The 21,328-nt window shown below is 48.5% G+C and overlaps 1 protein-coding gene across 5 annotated transcripts in view; it reads right to left on the reverse strand.

Annotated features, from left to right (window-relative positions):
- Window positions 1–21,328, reverse strand: part of LOC115088235 (cGMP-dependent protein kinase 2-like) — a 195,116-nt gene that overhangs the window by 83,773 nt on the left and 90,015 nt on the right. For all 5 annotated transcript variants that reach the window (XM_029596305.1, XM_029596301.1, XM_029596303.1 and 2 more), the window contains exons 5-7: window positions 17,749–17,862; window positions 7,136–7,241; window positions 2,196–2,259 (exon numbers count right to left, since the gene is read on the reverse strand). In XM_029596305.1, the coding sequence (XP_029452165.1) occupies window positions 2,196–2,259; window positions 7,136–7,241; window positions 17,749–17,862 (284 nt within the window). The remainder of the gene's footprint in view (window positions 1–2,195; window positions 2,260–7,135; window positions 7,242–17,748; window positions 17,863–21,328) is intronic.

The following is a 21,328-nucleotide window of genomic DNA, read 5'->3' on the forward strand; positions in this document are numbered from 1 at the left end:
AGCGGTGCAGATGGGGCCAGATGTTGAATGCCAGGCACCGAGAGAAGGAGATTACATCTTCCCCCTCTCACTGCATCACGTGATCCCCCCTGACACACATTTAAAGCAGAGGAAAAAATATCACTGCAAACGGGGAGGTTGAGTGGGAGTCTGTGCTGAGCCCGGTCTCAGTCTGGAGCTGCCGGTTGAGGCGGCCCTGACTCCCCTAAAATGTAAATAAAAACAAAAAGAACCATGTGACAATAGTCCTGACCCCATCTTCCCCCCTCCCGAAAGCTAAAACATAAAATGTGGCCTGGCCCCTGCAGCCATACCCTGATAGTCCATGCTCCCCACCCACCAAGTAACAGAGTTCCCCCCGATAGTCAGTGTCCCCCACCCCTACTCCCCCAAGTGGCAGAGATCCCCCTGAAAGTTAATATCCCCTCCCCCACTCTCCAAATAAAAGTGATGGCCCCCTACCCCTACCTCCGAAGTGACAGTGACAGCCCCCAGCTCCAAGTGTCAGTTATGGCTCCCCCAATTGTTAAAAAAAATAAGGTCCCAGGCCCTACCTTGGCTACATGACCTCGGTCCAATACCCACGCCTTACCCAAGTCACATGGCTGGGGCAAGGTCAGGTCGGCACCATTTTGGCTGTGCATTTATTTATTTATTTATTTATTTATATTTTATTTGGATTTTAACAACATACATTGAAAATATCCAACAAGCAAACATATTAGAATACAGCTGTGCGGTTTTTTAATGTACATTTTGTGGGAGTTGGGGTGACCTCTACTGGCGGTTCCAGGTTGAGACAGGGATCAGCACTGACCTCTACTCTACCTTCCTGTTAGTATGTGACTTTTTTTTTTTTCAGGCCATTGGCCCCTTAGTCCCATGAGGGTGGGGCCGCCATCAAGTTAAATGGCTGCTTGCCGTGTTTTTTGTCCCGCGGTGTTTGACTGGAAGGCAAAAGAACACACTATACTGCTGCAGTGCTATGTTGGGGGAGGGGCCCCACCATCACGGCTATACCCCCCACGATAGTGTGACCCCTCCCATGAAAAAACATCACAGCTTTAGTGCATCTAGGTGTAAGTTTTCATTCAAAGATTTATTCCTGCTCCTTTACATGACTGGGCTGAACGCATGTTCAGCCCTGTGGGAATAAAATTTGATTCAGTGCCTTTCAGGAACTATCAGACTGGCTGATTTTAGGGTGCCCCTGGATCAGGCTCTGGAAATGGTCAGGACGTATGATCCTCAAGTAGAGATCTGCCCACCGCAACACTCGTCCAGTTATGGTAAGGAGACCGAAATGGGTAAAACCAGAGCTGACTGCAAGTAAAAGCCCAAGAAAAACGCAGCAAGGAACCAATTCCTTAATGAGTGCGGTGACATAGTCAGGGCAAACAATGCACTGCTACTCCCTTGCATAAGGCAGCACCATCTCAAAAACAGAATGGCTGCCTCAGGCCTTGGTGTTCAGGGGTCCTTGTTGATGTCACATGATTAATCAGCTCCAAGCAGAAAGTGATTTGTTTACTTCTCAAGTGCCTGCGTCTGGATCATCTAAGTATATCCCTGTCTCGTGTGTGAAATGGGGTAGCTTACCTCTTGAACAGGAAAACAGAGGGTACTAACTAAATATTTAGCGTATTTTACATAAATTATATTACTCATAACTCCCGAGAGACGCTCCTTGTTTGTTTTACTGTGATTGTTTTTTTAATTTTGTTCAAGATTGCTGTTTTTATTTTTGATGAGTTTCTTAGATTATGTATGTCTTAACTCTGTAAAACGTTTTGGCTAAATTTTTATTTGTAAAGGCAGTATACAAACATTTTTAAATAAATAAATAAAGTGGGGTTGCCAATTGCCTTGCATTTGGGAAAACAATTGCTCATTTTGGAAAACAAAATATGGTCATTTCTTTCACACTATCCTGTAAAAAATATTTAATACATTTAAATGAGATGTTGTGACATCTCATTTAAATGTATTAAATGATTATATATTAAATGATTATTAATATTTAATAATTAAAAAACCACTTAATACATTTGAATGAGATGTTGTGACACTCTCTACATTCCTACCACAATTTTCCCAAAATGTCTCTCAAAAGATCATTGTCCCTTGCATAAGAATAAAACAATAGTAATGATAATGTCTGCAGAATGTATCAGTGACATAGGCCTATCACGTACCTCCTCCATGGAGTCAATGATTTTAGAAAGCTGGGTGTCACATAGTCCATTCAGTGTCTGGGATCTGAAAGCATGAGGGAGAAAAAGAAAACAAGGGATGGGAAGTGAAGGAATAATGAGAAATGACATCCATGCATGAGCAGTGCCTTAATGAATTATATTAGTGAAATACTGAATTAGCCCATACTAGGGTAAATTGATAAAGATTAGGGAAGAACTACTCTAGAAGTGAATCAGGAAGCCCAGCTGACCTGCCCTTTACAGATAACAGTGATTATCCACTTTCAGCATCCCAGGGCAGGCACAGCTGTTTATGTAAACCTTGTGGATGGAGCCATCAGCTAGACCAGTGATTCTCAACCTTTTTCCCATCGTGACAGACCACGCTCACATCTGTGACACACTGCTCATTATAATTCATGGCGGAAATAAACAAATAAAGGCACAGTATTATTTTTGTTATTAAGAATGACACAAGAGAAAGATGAGTCCTCTGTCTGAACAGAAATTGCATAAATAGTAAACATCTCACACCAAAACAGCACCAATTTCCAGCACTCAAACAGTAACCACCTTACAAGGCAAAACTGAAAATATTACACCAGGCCTTAAAACTCCAATATTCCTCCTATTAGGAAAACAGACCAAGCTAGGCTGCTATAGAGCCCTACACGGAAACTACATGCCAGCAGAATACCTCACCTCAGTCACACGTGCAGACCCTCACCTAACAAAGAATAAAGAGACCATAAAGCATAAATAGAAACATGCAGACAAAAACTGAACTGGAAACCATAACAAGCCAGACAGACTGTATGCAGTGTAACAAAGAAAAAAGAGAAATATCACCAGTCATAAAACAAATCAAGAAATATGAAATCAATAGCAGTAAAACCATAATAATAAAAAGAACAAATTATTTTGAAACAACTGATAAATGGAATATCCAATAATTAAAAACTCATATAAAAAATTTCTAGAGATCAATAAAATATTTCAAAATAGCAGACACAAAGACCCAATAATAAAAAATTATGATAAAAATATGCTTTGCTCTGCATTCCCTGGAACTTTTGATATCCAGGTGCCCTGAGATTGTTTTGAATTAGCAGGAGGAGGGATGGTTTGCTTGCAACTTTCTCCTCTCTCTCAGTCACATACAAGTTCTCTCTCTCACACTAGCTCTCAATCACACACATGCACACATGCTCCCTCTCTCACTTACACAGGCTCTCAATCACGCACATATACACATGCTTTTTCTCTCTCACTTATATAGGCTCTTAATCACACATTTATACACATGCTGTCTTGTCTTTTCACACATACACACAGAATTTCAATCACACACTTACGTACATGCTGTCTCTTTCTCTCACTTACACACAGGCTCTCAATCACTTACTCACATGCTCTCTCATCTACACCAGCTCTCAAACACACAGACATACATGCTCTCTCTCTTACTTATACACACAGGCTCATACATACACATGATTTCTCTCATTTACACATACAGGTTCTCAGTCATACACTTACATTCATGCTATCTCTCTCACATACAAAGGATCTCAATCACACACAGGCTCTCAATCACACATACATAGGCGTAGATTTTCAAAGGGGTATTCGCGTTAGATACGCGCGTACCCCCCGAAAACCTACCCCAACCCCCCCCTGCACGCGCCAAGCCTATTTTGCATAGGCTCGGCGGCGCGGGCAAGCCCCGGGACATGCGTAAGTCCCGGGGCTTGCATGGAGGGGCGTGTCGGGGGCGTGCCGCGAATGATGCAGCGTTTCGGGGGCGGGTCGCGAATGACCACGCCCGGGGGCATGGCGCCAGCCCGGGGGCGTGGTCGAGGCCTCCGGACCAGCCCCAGGTCGGGTGATGGCGCGCCAGCAGCCCGCACAGATTTACGCCTGCTTTCCACAGGCGTAAATCTGCCAACAAAGGTAGGGGGGGTTTAGATAGGGCCGGGGGGGTGGGTTAGGGAGGGGAAGGGAGGGGAAGGTGAGGGGAGGCGGAAGGAAAGTTCCTTCCGAGGCCGCTCCTATTTCGGAGCGGCCTCGAAGGGAACAGGCAGCGCGTGCTGGGCTCGGCGCGCGCAGGTTGCACAAATGTGCACCCACTTGCGCGTGCCGACCCCAGATTTTATAAGATACGCGCGGCTACACGCTCTTCCTCTCTCTCCCCACCGAACTAACGACAGCAGCAGCCTCCTCCATTTCCTGCCTTAGCGGCAGCAGCAGCCTCCTCCACTTCCAGCCCTTGCGGCCTCGAGAAAGGACTCCCATCAGCCGCAGCGGCAGACGTTGCTCCTCTTTTGCTCTGCGCCGTGCTGCTCTTCTTCAGGTCACGCCTCTCTTCTTCAAGCTGATGCTGCCCGCACTAGCATGGTTTCTTCTTCCCACGTGCACAGCCGCTGCCCTCCACTTCCTCCTCCAGGTTGCAGGGGGCAGGAAGAAGAGACGATGCCGATGCCGCTGACTCCAGCTCTCCTGCCGCGTTCCACCCGGGCTATCAGCATTTTAAGCCCGGGTGGAAGATAAGTTCCTATTTCGCTGGGGCAGGGGGAGCAGTTGGGCCAGCGGAGGACCGGGAAGTGTGGTGACACACCTGCGTGTGCTTGGCGACACATTAGTGTGACGCGGCACACCAGTTGAGAACCGCCGAGCTAAACAGAAGAGGAATTTCAACAGAAATGAAACAACTAAAGGTCTGAACACCAGGGGCGGAGGAATGGTGAAAAATGAAATGTGGCAGGTGGTTTCTTTACTGGATGATTTGAGGATTGCTTTCTATGAAATGGTTAGCAAGTGATAACATAAATACATGACCTGATAGAAACTGAAGAGAAGCCTAAAGTAGTCAGGAATATCCTCATTTCACATGCTTCAGCAAAGATTTTCTACGGCAGTGCAACATCCACCAGCCTAACATGACAGGAAGCATATCCCAATTTATTTTAGGTCCTATCAAAGAACCTTCATCAGGCTTTAAAATATTATATATCAATAATGAGACTATTTCTTTGATCAACCACAGCAAGTTCCATATTATGTCAGTGGTCCTCACCCTGTTGCCTCAGCAGTCAAAATGCCATTATGCTATTAACAAATTCAAAACTAAAATATGACAGAGCTGAAATGCACTGACCAAAAATTGATGATGGTATCACTTGTAGTACCTGGCTACTGGATATCTGTTAGTTTTAGAGAACTGATGTGCTGTTTTAATAAGATAGTGTTGGGCTACTGAGTTCCATGGAGCTTTCAAGAGACAACATATGTACTCCTGCATGACAGTGGCTGCTTTTATAGCGATTATGGTTACTTATGCTCGATAATATTGCCCATGGCTGAAGCCTCCTGAAATCCAAGGCTCTACCCTATACACAAGGGCGCTACCCTACACACAAGAGCAAACAGACTGGAAGTGCACAAGTCCCAGGTTATGAAGAGGTGGGAAGGAAGATGCACGCACAACACTGTCAATCAGAAAGGGATTACCACCAGCTCATTCTTTGCACCAGAGTCCAGGACAACTATGTTGCACCACTGATCTATTACGACTCTGTTCTGATGCTGTGGTCTTGAATCAGGAAGACATTGAGCCAGTCTTGTCAAAACCTGTTATACTCAGTTAGTAGTAGAGATGTGAATCGTGTCCTCGATCGTCTTAACGATCGATTTCGGCTGGGAGGGGGAGGGAATCGTATTGTTGCCGTTTGGGTGTGTAAACTATTGTGAAAAATCGTTAAAATCGTGAGCCGGCACACTAAACCCCCCTAAAACCCACCCCGACCCTTTAAATTTAATCCCCCACCCTCCCGAACCCCCCCCCCCCAATGCTTTAAATTACCTGGGGATCCGGCGGTGGTCCAGAACGGCGGCGGTCCGGAACGGTCCCCTCAATAGAATCGTGTTGTCTTCAGCCGGCGCCATTTTTCAAAATGGCCGCCGCAAAATGGCGGCGGCCATAGACAAAAACGATTCGACGGAGGAGGTCGTTCCGGACCCCCGCTGGACTTTTGGCAAGTCTTGTGGGGGTCAGGAGGCCCCCCCAAGCTGGCCAAAAGTTTTCTGGGAGTCCAGCGGGGTTCCGGGAGCGATTTCTTGCCGCGAATCGTTTTCGTACGGAAAATGGCGCCGGCAGGAGATCGAGTGCAGGAGGTCGTTCAGCGGCGGTCCGGAACCCCCGCTGAATGACCTCCTGCAGTCGATCTCCTGCCGGCGCCATTTTCCGTACGAAAACGATTCGCGGCAAGAAATCGCTCCCGGAACCCCGCTGGACTCCCAGGAAACTTTTGGCCAGCTTGGGGGGGCCTCCTGACCCCCACAAGACTTGCCAAAAGTCCAGCGGGGGTCCGGAACGACCTCCTCCGTCGAATCGTTTTTGTCTATGGCCGCCGCCATATTGCGGCAGCCATTTTGAAAAATGGCGCCGGCTGAAGACAACACGATTCTATTGAGGGGGCCGTTCTGGACCGCCGCCGTTCTGGACCACCGCCGGATCCCCAGTAATTTAAAGCATTTGGGGGGGGTTCGGGAGGGTGGGGGATTTAATTTAAAGGGTCGGGGGTGGGTTTTAGGGGGTTTTAGTGTGCCGGTTTTCCTGCCCTCCCCTTCCCCCAATTTACGATTTTTTAACGATAAATCAGGGGAATTGGTATTGTATTGTGGCCCTAACGATTTTTTGACGATTTAAAATATATCGGACGATATTTTAAATCGTCAAAAAACGATTCACATCCCTAGTTAGTAGTGATACAGCTTGCCTATCTATGGCAAAAGAGGGTGACTTGGCAAAGCAGAACATAAGATTTTCCATAATGGGTCAGACCACAAATCTGTCAAACCAAGTATTTTAATAGAAAGCTCTGATTTTCATGTTTCAGTCTTGGGTATCTCAGAAATGGGTACCCCCATGTGATACTTACTCCTTGAGGAAGCCCAAGATCTCTTGGCGTCTCTGCTTGTGTTTGTGGGTCACAATTGTTCGATAGGTTTGACGATCAATCTTCCAAAGCTTTACATCTGTGGCAGCTAATGAAAGAGAGAGACAAGACCTAGGTGATTTTTTTTAAGGAAATTCACAGAATAAAAAACAAATGTATGATTTCTGTGAGATTGCCACTGATAAAAGCAACACTACACAACTTCATTAGTTATAGCTGTTCTTCCTGCTTCTGTCACTATATATATATATATATATATATATATATATGTATAGTAACTTTCATTATGGACAGAGGTCTTGTTTAAGATTGACAACGTCCTTTATTTAATACAACTTGAACTAATAATAAAAATCTTTTGGTGAGCCAAGATAATGTCTTCCTGAAATTTTTCATTGATACATAGATATATATCGCACGCTAGCTTTAGAAAATGACCCCCTTAGCCGGCTAAATCTTGTTGTCCCTAAGAGCTGCTCTAAAAAGTTAGGCAGCTATAGTTAGCTGGCTAACTTTAAGATTGTCGACTATACTCAATAGTGCGGTTTTACTAATGAATGTAGCTGGACTGTGTCTGAATATGGACCTTCAGATTGCTAACATGATACAAAAAAAAATAAATTTTATTGTCCATCCCATTAATAAATTAGTATGGATACTTTTTAATAATGCATACACTTGCAAAATTGTATTAATATTAACATCTAAATCAGTACAAAAATATTCTAAAACAACTCAATCCCACTCAAAAAAATGGAATATTTAAATGTCAGTGTTCCATTCGATTTATTTATCTCCTGCGGTTGAACTGCTTGCAGGGTAAAAATCCAAAACTGTTCTCTTAAATTCAATCTGGCTTGCCAATCACTTCCTCTCCAGTGTGCGGGGAGACGCGTTGCCAGGGAGTAAGGAGGTGGAGGACATGCTAATACACATTCACATACTCAAAATATTCTGTAAACCAGATGTGGGATGAAATTGGCCACAGCTTTATTACAATAAACAGTGTTAACAAGCTTTGTACCTGAGCCATAACGTAAGTTAAGCTATTCGAGGGTCCTCCACTGTGCAGGCAGCATGTCACCTCTGGCCTTAGACCTGCTGCAACCAAGCAAGGCCCTTCGCCACCCAGGAGGAAATCACAGAGCATTCTGATTACCTGCTGCATCCAAACCAGGGTGACTGCCCCAACAAAGGGTGTGGGTATCCGGTCTGTCACCGCACCAGGGCCAGTGGGCCCAGGCGACAGACAGCCTCCCTTGCACTGATGTTGTTTATCATGTGCTGTGCACTGTCTCTAGCTGAAGTCCCCCTCTTGGCTTGGGTACACCCACCATAGGGCCCAAATAGCCAGACAGCTTATTCAGGACCCTCCCCACTTAGCTGCAGCCAATGGCTAGGGCCCTTTTAGGCTAGGACTAGGAATCTGTCAGGACTCTGTGTACGGCACATTTCAAGTTGTCCAAAACAGGTCCTGCCCCATCTCTGAAAGATGCTCCCCATCGTTATGAAACAGTACTGAGCAAATCACACACATCCAGATGTGGTGCCTTATGTGCATGCCACCCCAGCGCTCGACAAAAGTCCCAATTTGCTTGTTTAGTTTCTTCATTCAGCACATCCAGATTGGTGAGTCGAGAAACTGGCGGTGAGGGATGATCTCCGACCAGATGAGCGTGATCAAGGACAGGATGACAACGATGTCACTCCTCATTATCTAAGAGCAGGCATCTGGGCCTTGACTCCCAAGTCATTTCCTCCAAGGTGCATGACTAGTACCTCTGGAGGGGTGAATTTTGTCAATTAATGCCATATCAGGGGAACCAGGTGATCCCAACACATGCCCCTGCGACCCAGCCATCGCACTGTGCCGTCTCTTGGTGTAACATCCAGCTGTCAGCTGAGGGTATTTCTCTTCACCCGCTGCTATGCCCAAAACACAAAAAGAATGTCCCATGATCCATATCACTTGATGCCGCCGCCGAGGGCCTGAAAGACATAAGGCGATAGCAGCAAAGTCACAGGGGGTATAAGAGAATAAGCTGGTGTGATCCTGTGGGTCACTGCTAGAGTCTATGGTGCCATGGGATGTGGGATTTTGTTTCCCTGTCTAATGTAGGATAGGCATGCCGGGGAGTGCCATCTGCCGATATGCTGAATGGCAATGCCCAGAAAACCAGATGCCACTGCGCTTGAGGCCATGCCGATTCGGAAGGAGGGAGTTCCGAACTGCTTCGGCTTCAAACCAGCCACTTCCAGGGTTCACTTGAGGATGGTGCTAAACTGGTATTTGCTTAATGGTAGTGAGTTTATTTATTTATTTATGAAACTTTTAATATACCGACATTCATAGGGCATATCATGCCGGTTTACAAATAACTGAAGCAGGTAGAAAATACAAAGAACAGGGTGGGGGAGAGGGGAGCAGGCAAGAAAGTGGTGAGAGGTGGGCAGGGGAAGAGCAGCAAGGAAGGATAGGGAGTTAGCATGCAATAGAAATTGTTCCCCCCACCGGAGGGTTTGACTGTCTTATATTGCGCAGCATTGGCCACTGAGCACATAGGCAGGACCAGTACTTGGGCTAAAGTGACTGATTGCCCCCTGCCAAGTTGATCGGTCTTGGATCTCCAAATCCTGATATTGAACTTTCCATTTGCGATTGAAACATCACAGGCTCGCAGACTAGAGCAATTGTGTTGGGCACTGGCCGCAGCAATGAGCTTGCTCACGCAACACTTGGCAAAGAACTCGATGCAGAAGGCAGCTCAGAAGAGGACCAGTTTGAAGTGGGCCATAATGACCGAAGGAAAACAGCACCATAGAGCCAGCAAATGATCGTGTAGAATAGGATGGCGTGCATCCAGAACTCGCGGATTGCATTTGGCCCAGCCCGCCAGGATGCACCGGATGGCAACATCCCTTGTCAGGTTGGGCAAACCTTGAGCCTTTATGAAAAAGGTGTAACCTGCCAAATTGGCTAGAACTGTGACTCGGGACACGCCATGCCGCTTGGCCTGCATGACGTATCCTACCAGTCTGTGTGAAAGACCAAGGCTCTCAGGAAGGGAGGTAGTTTCCAGAAATTCCACGATGTTGCTGTATCCCTTCAGATATGCTCGCCAAGGGGATTGTGCAATCAACTGCCACAGCGGGTTGAATGCATCCCAGTCCCAATGGTCCAGAGGTGTGCAGGAATCGGCGTCGCCTGCTCCTCGGCATCTGGAGCAAGTCACTGGAAGTCTTCCCACTTAGAGTGAGAAAGCCAGTCAGAAATCTCATTGTAAATGCCGGGGATGTGTCTCTCCTGCACCCAAACTTTTAACTGCAAGCACTTCAAAACCATCAGCCTAAGGAGTTCCACAACAGGTGTACACATAGCGGACTGCTGATTGATTACATGTATGACCGCTTGGTTGTCACACCAAAATATCACCTTTCTGTTCACTAGCCATCCTTGCCAAAGGTGGAGCGCTACCACTATCGGGAAGAGTTCCAGGAAGGTGATATTAGCCATGATTTCTGAGTCCACCCAATTGGAAGGCCATGTCTCAGCTCACCAGCTCCCTTGAAAGTAAAGACCAAAGCCAATGCCTTCAGAGGCATCTGAGAATAGCTGTAAGTCAGAACTGGATACAGGTGGGGGTAACCACATTACTGAGCCATTAAATTCGACCAGGAATTCCTCCCATACTGCGAGATCCTCACACAAGGCACGGGTAACTCGCAAGCGGTGGTACTTCTTCGTTACTGTCAAGGAAGCATTAATCAATTGGCGTAGGAATGCCTGCCCTATTGGGATGACCCTGCAGCCAAAGGCCAGGCTCCCTATTAGGGATTGCATAGTAGCCAAGGTCTTCTTGTGGGCCACATAAGCACCCTGGATCAATTCAAACAGCTTCTGTGCTTTGTTGGCGGGGCGCCTGGACATCATTTCAATGGTGTCAAGCTCAATGTATGGAACATAAGCACCTCAGATGGCAGTTCCAGCTTGTCCACTGTCAGCGGAATGCCAAAATCTTTGGCCATGCTTTGAAAGCCATCGAATAGATCACAACACCCCTCTGAGCCATGAGGTCCAATGAACAGAAAATATTCCAAGTAGTGAATGATTCCTGTCAAGCCCGTGAAAGGACAACTCCCAATGTAGGAAGGTGCTGAATGTCTAGAAGTGCACATATGAAACCGAGCATCCCATGGGCATGCATTTATCAAAGTAGTAAGTGCCCTCGAAGCAAACCCCTAGTAAAGGGAAGTCATCTGGATGCACTGGCAAGAGTCGGAGCGTAGACTCTATGTCAACCTTCACCATGAGAGCCCCTTCCCCACAATCCCTAAGGAGGTTGAATGCAATGTCGAAGGAAGTGTATTGGATCACACACACCCCTCCTGTGGGATGAAGTCATTCACAGCCCAGCCCACTGGGTAGGAGAGATTGTGTATCAGTCTGAATTTACCCTGCTCTTTCTTAGGCACCACCGCTAGAGGTGACAAGATCATCTTGTCAAAAGGCAGGAGGTAGAAAGGTTCTGCTACCCTGCCTAGACTAAATTTCCATCCCCAGCTTCTCTCTCACTAATTCAGTGAATCTGGTTGCAGAGTATGCATTTGTGTGTTTGGCAGGACTCAGAGGACCTTATATGGGATTTTGAAGCCATCCTTGAAACCTGGTGTAATGTAATGGCTGTATGTCTATTGGGAAGAAGGCTAAGACCCTAACTGTGGCAGGGTCAAGTAGCATGTAAGGGCTACTTGCTCCTGCCGCTTGGGCTTTCTTGGTACACTTGGTGGCGGGGTGACTTCAACGAGGGTGGAGCAGATATACTTGTATTTGCAATCCTAGTCATGCAACCCCCTTTGTTGTACCGCCAACAGGCTTCGGCCATGGGGTCGGCAGCCCACCCCCGCCCCTGGGAGCCTCCCTGGACACAAAAGAAGTGATTGCTTGCATTTCTGACTTGTGTGTCGTCATGTCTGTCAACCACAACTCGATGTCTTGTGCGCTCCATGACATGGATGGTATATCAGCCATCCTTTCTCTGAATCACTTGCCATAATTCAACTAAGTGAATCCCTAGTAGGTGAAGTGGGCACTGAGAATAGGGTCTAAATAAGACCACAAAGCTAAGTGCTGCGAGGAATCGGCTCAGCTGACTGCTGACGCTAGGCGCACAAAGGATCGCACCCAGTTGTTAATGTTCCTCAAGACCCGCTTGGGACCCAAAGAAGCTTCATGCCTTTTGCGATCCTTGCATGACCCTTCCACCTTCCTATGCCCTTCCAGCAGGCTAAAAATATCAACATACTGGCAATTAGAGATGTGAATCGGAACTGATATCGGATCCGATTCTGGTTCCGATTCACATCTATAGAGATGTGAATCGGAACTGATATCAGATCCGATTCTGGTTCCAATTCACATCTCTACTGGCAATGGCGTATGCGACACCAGTGTGAACACGAAACACCCTGCCACAACTGCTTTGTTGTGTTTAGTGCAGGTAAGCTAGCATTAATGGTAATGGTGCCCCATGAGCCCTCTGCCACTGACAACTCCCGAGAACTAGAGGAAGATGCTGGCAAGGAACTCCAGCTGCCCAAGGAATCGGAGCAGCAGGTGCGCCTCCTACTTTTTCTCTTATGCCTCCTTTCACTTTTGCAGTGCTCCGCAGGGAGCTGGGCTTTATTGGCCTCTGCAGTGGGGTGGGACATCCTTTCTACCCCTGCAGTTGCTCAGGGGATTCCCCAGCCCCGTGAGCTAAGATGATCCCACCTTCAGCAATCGCCGGTGCCATAGGTTGTACACGGAGGGTGTAGTCCAGACTCTCAACTGTGGCACTCTGCAAGTCCAGCCAGTTTGGGATACTGGAGCTCTCCAGTGCAGCATAGACCGGGGCAGAGAGCAGATGAACTGACCTCACGGGCTCTTGCGGTTTCGGCACGCTGGTGCCCATGGGCTGCAGGCACATAGAGTAGCCAGCTTTCAATTGGCTACTACCAGAAGGAATACCTGGTTGCCAATGCAGTTGGGCCCCCTCGTAAAAACTCGGAAGCCCTGGGCATGGCCAGGCGGGCCATGGCGGAGGGACCCCATCTGCGGCCCTCCATCCTGGCACCTGTGCACTGTACAGGAACACCATGAAACTGTGCAGCTGGGTTCCCCAGCTGCAAACCTCGCTGTTCCCAAGGGGGTGAAACTGCCTGGGTAACTGACCACTTGTCCCACTTCCCAACCTGACAGCTGGAGAGCCAGTGTGGGGGTTTGGGGGTTGCAACCATCCCCAGCAGGGAAACTACCCCCAGGCTACCCAGTTCCCATCCCCTGCGCTGCAATGCTATTTGAAGGGTCACTGGTGTTTGGTGCAGGGTCCCTGGGGGGGGGGGGGGGGCTGAGGTCTCTGTCTGGCTCTCCCCGGGATGCCCTGCACTTCCCAGATCCTGCACTCCTCCGGGGGTTACCGGCTAGCAGAGTATCTGGAGATTCCTCTCTAGGTGGTACTGGGCTCTCCGGGTTCCCCCATAGGGCCAGATGGCGAATTGAAGCTCTAGGCCCGTGACTGTAACTGCGTGCCATAGCTGACCTAAGGTGCTGCCCCATAAAGCACCCTGGGGAGAGCCAATACACAGGGCCGGTGCAAGAGGATTAGGTGCCCTAGGCACCTTCTGCCTTGCGTCACTCCCCCCCCCCCCCCCCCCCGACACCCCCCTCAACCCGTCCGCCTTGGTCATGCTGACACACACACACCCCCTGCCCCTAGTTGCAGCCCTGGCTCCTACCTCTCACGAGTGGCGGCAGACAAAGAGAAGTGGAGATTCGAATCCCCAGTCCTCTTTGCTGCTGCCGCTCTCGCCCCCTTATGGTCAACGTCCTAGGCCCAGACCTAGCTCACCTAGTGCTACCGCCAGCCCTGCCAATACAGACCCTCGTACCCGCTATCCCCCAAGGGACCTACCTCGTTGAAGGTCTGGCCGCAGGATGGCCGGATCTCCTCCTCTGTTCCAGTTGAGGCTGCTCCAGATTTGATCCCTTGCTCAGTTCTGTGGCTGCTGCTCTAACCATGAGGCTACCACCGTTACTCTGTCTGAGCATTTCCTTTTTTTTTTTTTTTTTTTTTAATCCAAATGACAAAATTGTCTCAGAGGTTTGTTGTTTTTTTGGTAGAAGTGGGATTCCGTAGTGAGGACAGGAAACAAAAGGGACCGAGGCACTGCGCCCTGGTCAGATGCCTCCCCTCCGCGTGGCTGCCCCCACCCCATGGGACAGACCAGGGCCAGAATTCCCAATGAGCTGTCCCATAACTTGTGCATGCCCCCCCCCCCGACTGAGCTTTTATGCCGGGACCTCCTCCGCTCCCCCTGCCTGTAACCCGAGGGTCCCACAACTGGGACTGAGCATGCTCGTGTTGGCGGGAGGGGGAGGGTGTGGGGCAACATCTGCACGCAGAGCATTGTCATTGGTTTGCGCCGACACCACTCGGCAGAAGAGGCCGCATCTTCCCGCCCCCTCCTCAGCACTCGCGGCACGCACGGCGCCAAGTTATCGGCGGCATCCGCACACAGCGCAGCACCACATCTAAATAATTGATGGGATCTATGATTAAAATTAAGGCACTTTAAGGCTCAAATATTCAATGGCCTATTGAAGCCTGTTATGATGGTTCTGTAATTAAAATTTGTATTTAAAATGTGATATCGGAAGAACTGAATAGGATTGAAGCTTAACTTTATACATCTAGAGGTTGTGTCAGCTTCTGTTTACTTAGGTTCATTGAAACATACTATTTGATCAGGGTGCCTAAACTTTTGCATGCAACTGTATCTATCAAGGGTGGAGAATTCCAGTTCTCAAAGGCCACCAAGCAGCTGGGATTTTAGGATATCCATAATGAATATGCATGACACATATTTGCATACAGCTGTGACAGTGTATATGCAAATCAGTATTGTGCACATTAATTAGAGATATCCTGAAAAACTGATTGGTTGGTAGTGCTCGAGGACCAGAATTGTCCACCCCTGGTATATCCCCAAAAGACACCAAATTATCACTAATGACTGTCTACCCACAATAATAACTAAAGGACATCCAAAAAAAACCAGTCCCACAAACTGGCTCACAGCTCAATTATTAAATAAGTTTATTCATCATTATTAATTAATAAAGATCTAATAACTGTTTATTATGAAACAATTCTCTTTTATGGCTTCATTATTTATCTTTCCATCACAATCCCACCCAATAAACAACAGACTAACATAAATAAAGACATACTTTGTCATTTTTATTTGTCCTTTAGATACACCCCTGGTATATACCATGCTATGCACAATGGAGCCTGCTGTGGCCCCAGGGATTTTAGTGGAGTTGCTCATGATTTTTATGCATTCGGATGTGATCATGCTATATGCCATGGATTTTCACAACATTTGAATGGACAGTGTTCTAGTTTTAAACTACCCTATATGAGCACTTCTGTTAATGATCCTAACTCCCTGAACTGCTGGTTTCATTTTTACTACCATCTCTTTGCAATAGCAGATTTAAAGCACAGTATTAGATTGGACCTTCCCATATACCAATGCCAGCCTGGAAACTAACAGGCCGATACAGTAAGGACGCGGTAGAAAGAGTGCGGTAGTGTCAGGCGCACCCTCGTTTGCCGCGCGCACAGTTCGGATCACATACCGCTCGATACAGTATTTAAATGGCATGCAAATGCAAGCCGCGTCCAAAGCGCGTCCAAGAAGCGTCCATGAAGTGCAATCCATTTTACTGTATAGAGCGCTATACAGCGCCTATACAGTATCCTGGATGTGCTGGTACCTGTCATTTCAAATGTCATTTGAAATGACAGGTACCAGGAAGTGGATGGTTCTCCTATGCTCGGGCATCGGGGATTGCCAGTCCTCTCTCCCCCCCTCCCGAAGCAAGGCGCAGGGCGAAAATAGACTCGACATGTTATTAAGAAAATAGAAAGTGTAACTAAAGTAAACTTACTGCATGCTTCCAGCAGCCCCAGTCCTCTCTCCCCTCCTCCCGAGGTGCCCACCGCGGCTCCCCTGCCTCCCGGGGGCAGCCGGCGGCGAAAGCGGCTTCCAGCAGACCCGCCGGCGATGGTTCATGAACACATGTCCAATTTGGGCGCTCAAGGCACCTTCGCTGGCTTGAGCGCCCAAATGGGACGTACAGGCGGTGCGAGCTCATCATGCACCGGCAGGCAACTGGAAGATTGCCAGAGCAGCAGAGCCAGGACCAGGGGGGGGGGGGGGGTGCGCAGGAGGGGGCGGGGCGGCGGCTCCCCTACCTTTCCTGCATGCGGGGCAGCTCCGGCTCGCCTGCCTGCCTCCCTCCGTTCTGCCGCTCACTGCCTCCCCAGCGCCATCTTGCAGCTTGTGACGTCACCCCTGACCCTTGAGCGCCCAAACGCCGGCGAAGGTGCATGAACGCACGTCCAATTTGGGTGCTCAAGCAGCGAAGGCGCATGAGCGCACACCGTGACCTGAGCGCCCGGATTGGACCTCCGAAGTCACTGCGTTCGCTCATGCGCCTTTGCTGCTTGAGCGCCCAAATTGGACGTGCATTCATGCACCTTCGCCGGCATTTGGGCGCTCAAGGGTCAGGGGTGACGTCACAAGCTGCAAGATGGCGCTGGGGAGGCAGTGAGCGGCGGAACGGAGGGAGGCAGGCAGGTGAGCCGGAGCTGCCCCTCATGCAGGAAAGGTAGGGGAGCCGTCGCCCCGCACCCTCCCGCGCACACACACCCCCCGGCCCTGGCTCCGCCGCTCTGGCAATCTTCCAGTTGCCTGCCAGTGCAATTTTTTTGGCATGATGAGCTCGCACCCCCTGTACGTCCCATTTGGGCGCTCAAGCCAGCGAAGGTGCCTTGAGCGCCCAAATTGGAAGTACAGGCGTGCGTTCATGCATCTTTGCCGGCGGGGGCTGCTGGAAGCCACCTCGCGGAGAGGAGAGCGCCCGATCCACCCCGGGCTGCTGAAGCGGGAGAAGGAATGCTGAAAGAGAAAGTGAAGGGACATTTGTGAGTCAATGTCCCTGTCCCTGTCAGTGCGGGCCCGTACGGGAGACCGGCACCCATGGATGTGGCCAGGGCAGTTGAGCGGGGGCTGGGGGAAAGTTTGCCGCCTACCCTCTAATGCAAGGGTAAGGGTAGGCGGTAATTTAGCAGGTTAAAGACGCGGCTAAACGGCAGGTTAAAAAGGCGATAATCGGGGTGCACGTTACTGTATGGGAGGGAATAGCTAATCGGAGCGTTTACATCTCATATACATGCCGCGGGCGGAAAGGATTACCCGTTTATTTAAGGAAGCGATAAGGATGGGTTAAAAGGGATAGTGAATCTTGGGTTGGACTTACGCGGCCAAATTGCGGGTACAAAGCGGGTTAGAAACGGGGTAATCGCGGCCGCGCTTTACTGAATCGGCCTGTAAGATAGCTTAGCTAGAATTTGGAAGACTCTCCTGGCAATTTACTAGGCTTGTCAACAATTTTCCCCGCTTCACATACCTATGTAGGCTGCTATCCAGGTGATTCTGACATAACACTAATGACAAATAAGGCCCAGGGAATCCACAGAGCTTACCTGTGACTGTGGCTGTGCGTTTACAGTTATACAGAATTGCTAACTCCCCAAACACATCCCCTGTCAACAGTGTCCGGAGGTGCTGCCCATGCTGTGTCACATGCAACTCTCCTTCTGAAAAAACATGAGGCAAGACAACATTTACGTTTACATGCACACCTGTTCCTGTGTCATACAGATGTGACTGTGCCTTTGTCTGCATTGAATCTCATCTGCAGCTGATCTGACCATTTCCCCCAGGAGATCCAAATGTCGTGTCGAAAGATTTATTCTCTTACTGGTCTGATTGCATTTGACTCAAGCTGACGTCAGAGTCTCTTTACAATCTGTTATATCTTGATATGTGTCATCTTTTAAAACAGCTAAAAATGGAATCTAAACTGTATCCCTTTTTTCCCTGGCAGTCCCCTATTTTACTGCTTTGTTTTGGTGTGGTTTGATTGCCTCCTAAATCATGCCTGATTGTAGCAGGTACGGCTGCTGTTGTTCTCCAGGGCAATGATGTGCATTGAGGAGATATGAAGGAGTGTCCCTGACAACCCTAGACAAGGCCTCTAGCCTCGTCCACCTTAAAAACCTGAGACAGCCAGGTAGCTCTTAGGGCGGGTCCCTGGAGAGCAGGAATAAGAGCTTAAACCCAGGGGAAGAACAGGGAGGCCTTGAGTTCCTAGGAGAAGGAACTTCCTTTAAGATTGCTATTCTGAATATGATGCTGTGTTGATTTACACTGCTGGAGGTAAGCAATTTTAGATTCTGTTACCACAATTTTTGTTATAAATAAAGCACTCCTTAAGAAGAGAAGGCTAGAGGCCTGTGTGTTCCATGTCTCCAGCCTAAGACCACTTGGCTATGTTACATGTTGTGTCAGTATGGGGATTTCTGTGCTAAGTGACTGCACAAGTAGAAACCCAAACCTCCAAAGAGGAAAAGAGAAGAGAGTAAACGTTTTACTGGCTGGCTCCTGCAGAGAGAAGCAGAGTGGTGCAGAAGCAGTGCTGCTAAGTGTGTGCACACAGCAATGAAAAGAGTGAAGAAGGGTGGCTCAGGCACAGAGACAGAACAGTCAGGATAATATTTTGTTTTGGGTTTTTTGTGGTGGGGGAGGGGGTCCTCACTGCATCAGCAGTCTGGAAGTGGTACAATGGGCTAAATATAGTCAGGGGACTGAGTGAGTTAGAGTTGAACAAGCAGGATTTTTTTTTTCCTTCTAGGTGTAAAGAGAGAAAGAATTTGAACAGAGTGGGACTTTCCAGAAGCAAGCCTGCCTTGTCTACACTGGAGCACAACTGAGCATAAAATGTAAGCCTTACTGCACACCCTCCTGGAAAGACAGAGGCAATTGCAAGAGGGCCTTGTAAAATGCCAGATTTCCTAGGATTGTAACTCAAAAAAAATCTGAAGCAACACTCCTAACTGCCAGAAGTAAGACCATGGAAGGGCTCAAGCACCGCAACCCCATGTGTTACCTGACTGGAGCTGTCCAGGAGCGCAAACCTCAGAGGTACAAAAGGAAGAGGACAGCATGGCTGAGGCCAACCATGATTGTCCCAGAGGGAGACCTGAGAAAGGCACAACAGGAAGGCCTGGCAAATAGTCAGAGGAGCCAGTGAATGCATTGTGAGAACAGAAGGCGGAAATGAGTACAGACCTGCAAGGAGAGACACAGCTGAGTGCAGAAAAAGAGTATGGAAGCCAAGGGAATGAACCTACAGTGACTGTGGCTCATAGGCAAGGAAGCCCGCAGTGGGGCCCTGTGGTATGGATCTCATTGAAAAGATGGGAGAGACAGGTCAGCTCTGAAGAGGTGCAACACCAAAGCGAGTAGGTAAAAGTGACCAAAACTGGGCTTGGGCCAGCAGACTCGGCAGACACGCTTGAAGGAGACAACCAGGAAAGAGGAACCAAGGAAAACCCTTATGAAACAATACAGGGCAAGCCAAATCAAAATCCAGAACAAACACTGGATTCCTGTCAAACTATGTAGGTGGTGAGCCCTTGGGCTGCTGTCAAATTGGCGCAACCCATTTTGTGCAAGCGCAGAATAGGCCTTGGTAGGCAGCAGTCAAGACACCACAACAAATATCTTCCACCTAGCCAACCACCTCCCCATTGGGTTAAGTCCTTAGGTTCTGGCAGCCAGCAGGACTTATAACATAGGTCGAGTTCCAGTCCAAGATCAAGGCAGTCTGAGAGCAAGAAGTGGTCATGTTCTGGTCTGAGGTCAAGGCAACAAGGAGACAAAGCTGGGGCCGAGATAAGACAGGGCTAACAAAGGCACAGGAACAAGACAAAACAAGGACTTACAGAAGAAGACCATGAATGGAGGAGGAGGAGCAAATGGGATAAACGGAAACAAGCAGGAATACAGGAACATGCAGGAACTCAGGAACATTGGCCAAATAGCACTGCAGAGATGTAGGAGACCTGTTACAAAAGCACTGAGTGGTAGTTCTGAACCTCCCTATATACTAGGGAGGAAGTGATGTCATCAGGGCATGTTCCAAACAGCAGGGCCTATAAGAAGGTTCAGGAACTGCAGCCATATTCTTGAGATGCGGCATGATGCCGGAGGGTACACTGGAGGTGCTTCAGACTAGAGGTGAGGGGTGTAACAGTTCCCACTCCCCTTCTAGCCAAACTAATCCAGATAACCAGGAAAAGGACTTGCTTCAGGATGAAGATAAAACAGAAGCAGAAACAATAGAGAGGCCTGCCAGAGGTGATGCAGAGAGGCCTAAAGAGGATGTGAGAGACTGAGAAAGAGATGGAGAAAATTGTTGGAAAAGAGAGATATTCTTGTAGCAGTGCAGAACCACAGCCTACTATATAAAGATCATGATAGAGAGAGAATAGAGCAAGCACACCCTGGAAGTCCTAAGGAAGAACACAGTTTTCCAAGGGAAACAGCAGCAACCAAAATGATACAAGGGAGTCCTCACAGAAGGGGTTCCAGAAAGAATGTGCCTTGAGGAGGAGGATTGGAGCTCAGAGCTTTTTATGGACTCATGAAAAACAGTATTGATTAAATGGGCTGTTAAGTTTAATATCAGAGACAAAGTGGGGTGCTTTAGAGACCTGATGTACGCGAAGCTATGGGAGGACACTGGGCAAAAGGCACAATGGCCGATTTTGGCAAGTGGAGCATATTTAAGGCTAACTCTAGTGAGAATATGGAATAGTGATCCTGTCGCCTTTACTCCAGTTTTAATTGGTGTCTGGGCAGGAATGTTATAGAAAACATGTAACGTTGAAAAAAAACTTGTAGACGGAGGAGGGCTTGCTTCGTCCCAACCCAGGAGAAGGGTCAGTCCAAGTTTGGAGTAGTGCTGGAGGCGCTGAGAGTGGAAAAGTGGGCCCCTCTCTCCTGACAGGGAAATTTTAGCTATCGAGATGGGGGGAGAGAGGATTGGGAGGGTTGGGAGAATGGGGGCAGCCGGTGTGACATAGCACTGTGGGTGGAGGGGGAAGGGGAAGCAGCCCAATCTTCATAGTTTGTGAAAACCGGGGCAGAGGGCCCAGCCTACAAACTCAGGGACTATTATAGCTTTAAGCGAGGTTTGGGGGTGCAGAAAACATGGCC

The sequence above is a fragment of the Rhinatrema bivittatum genome, chromosome 3 (genome assembly GCF_901001135.1).
Source record: "Rhinatrema bivittatum chromosome 3, aRhiBiv1.1, whole genome shotgun sequence".
NCBI lineage: Eukaryota > Metazoa > Chordata > Amphibia > Gymnophiona > Rhinatrematidae > Rhinatrema > Rhinatrema bivittatum.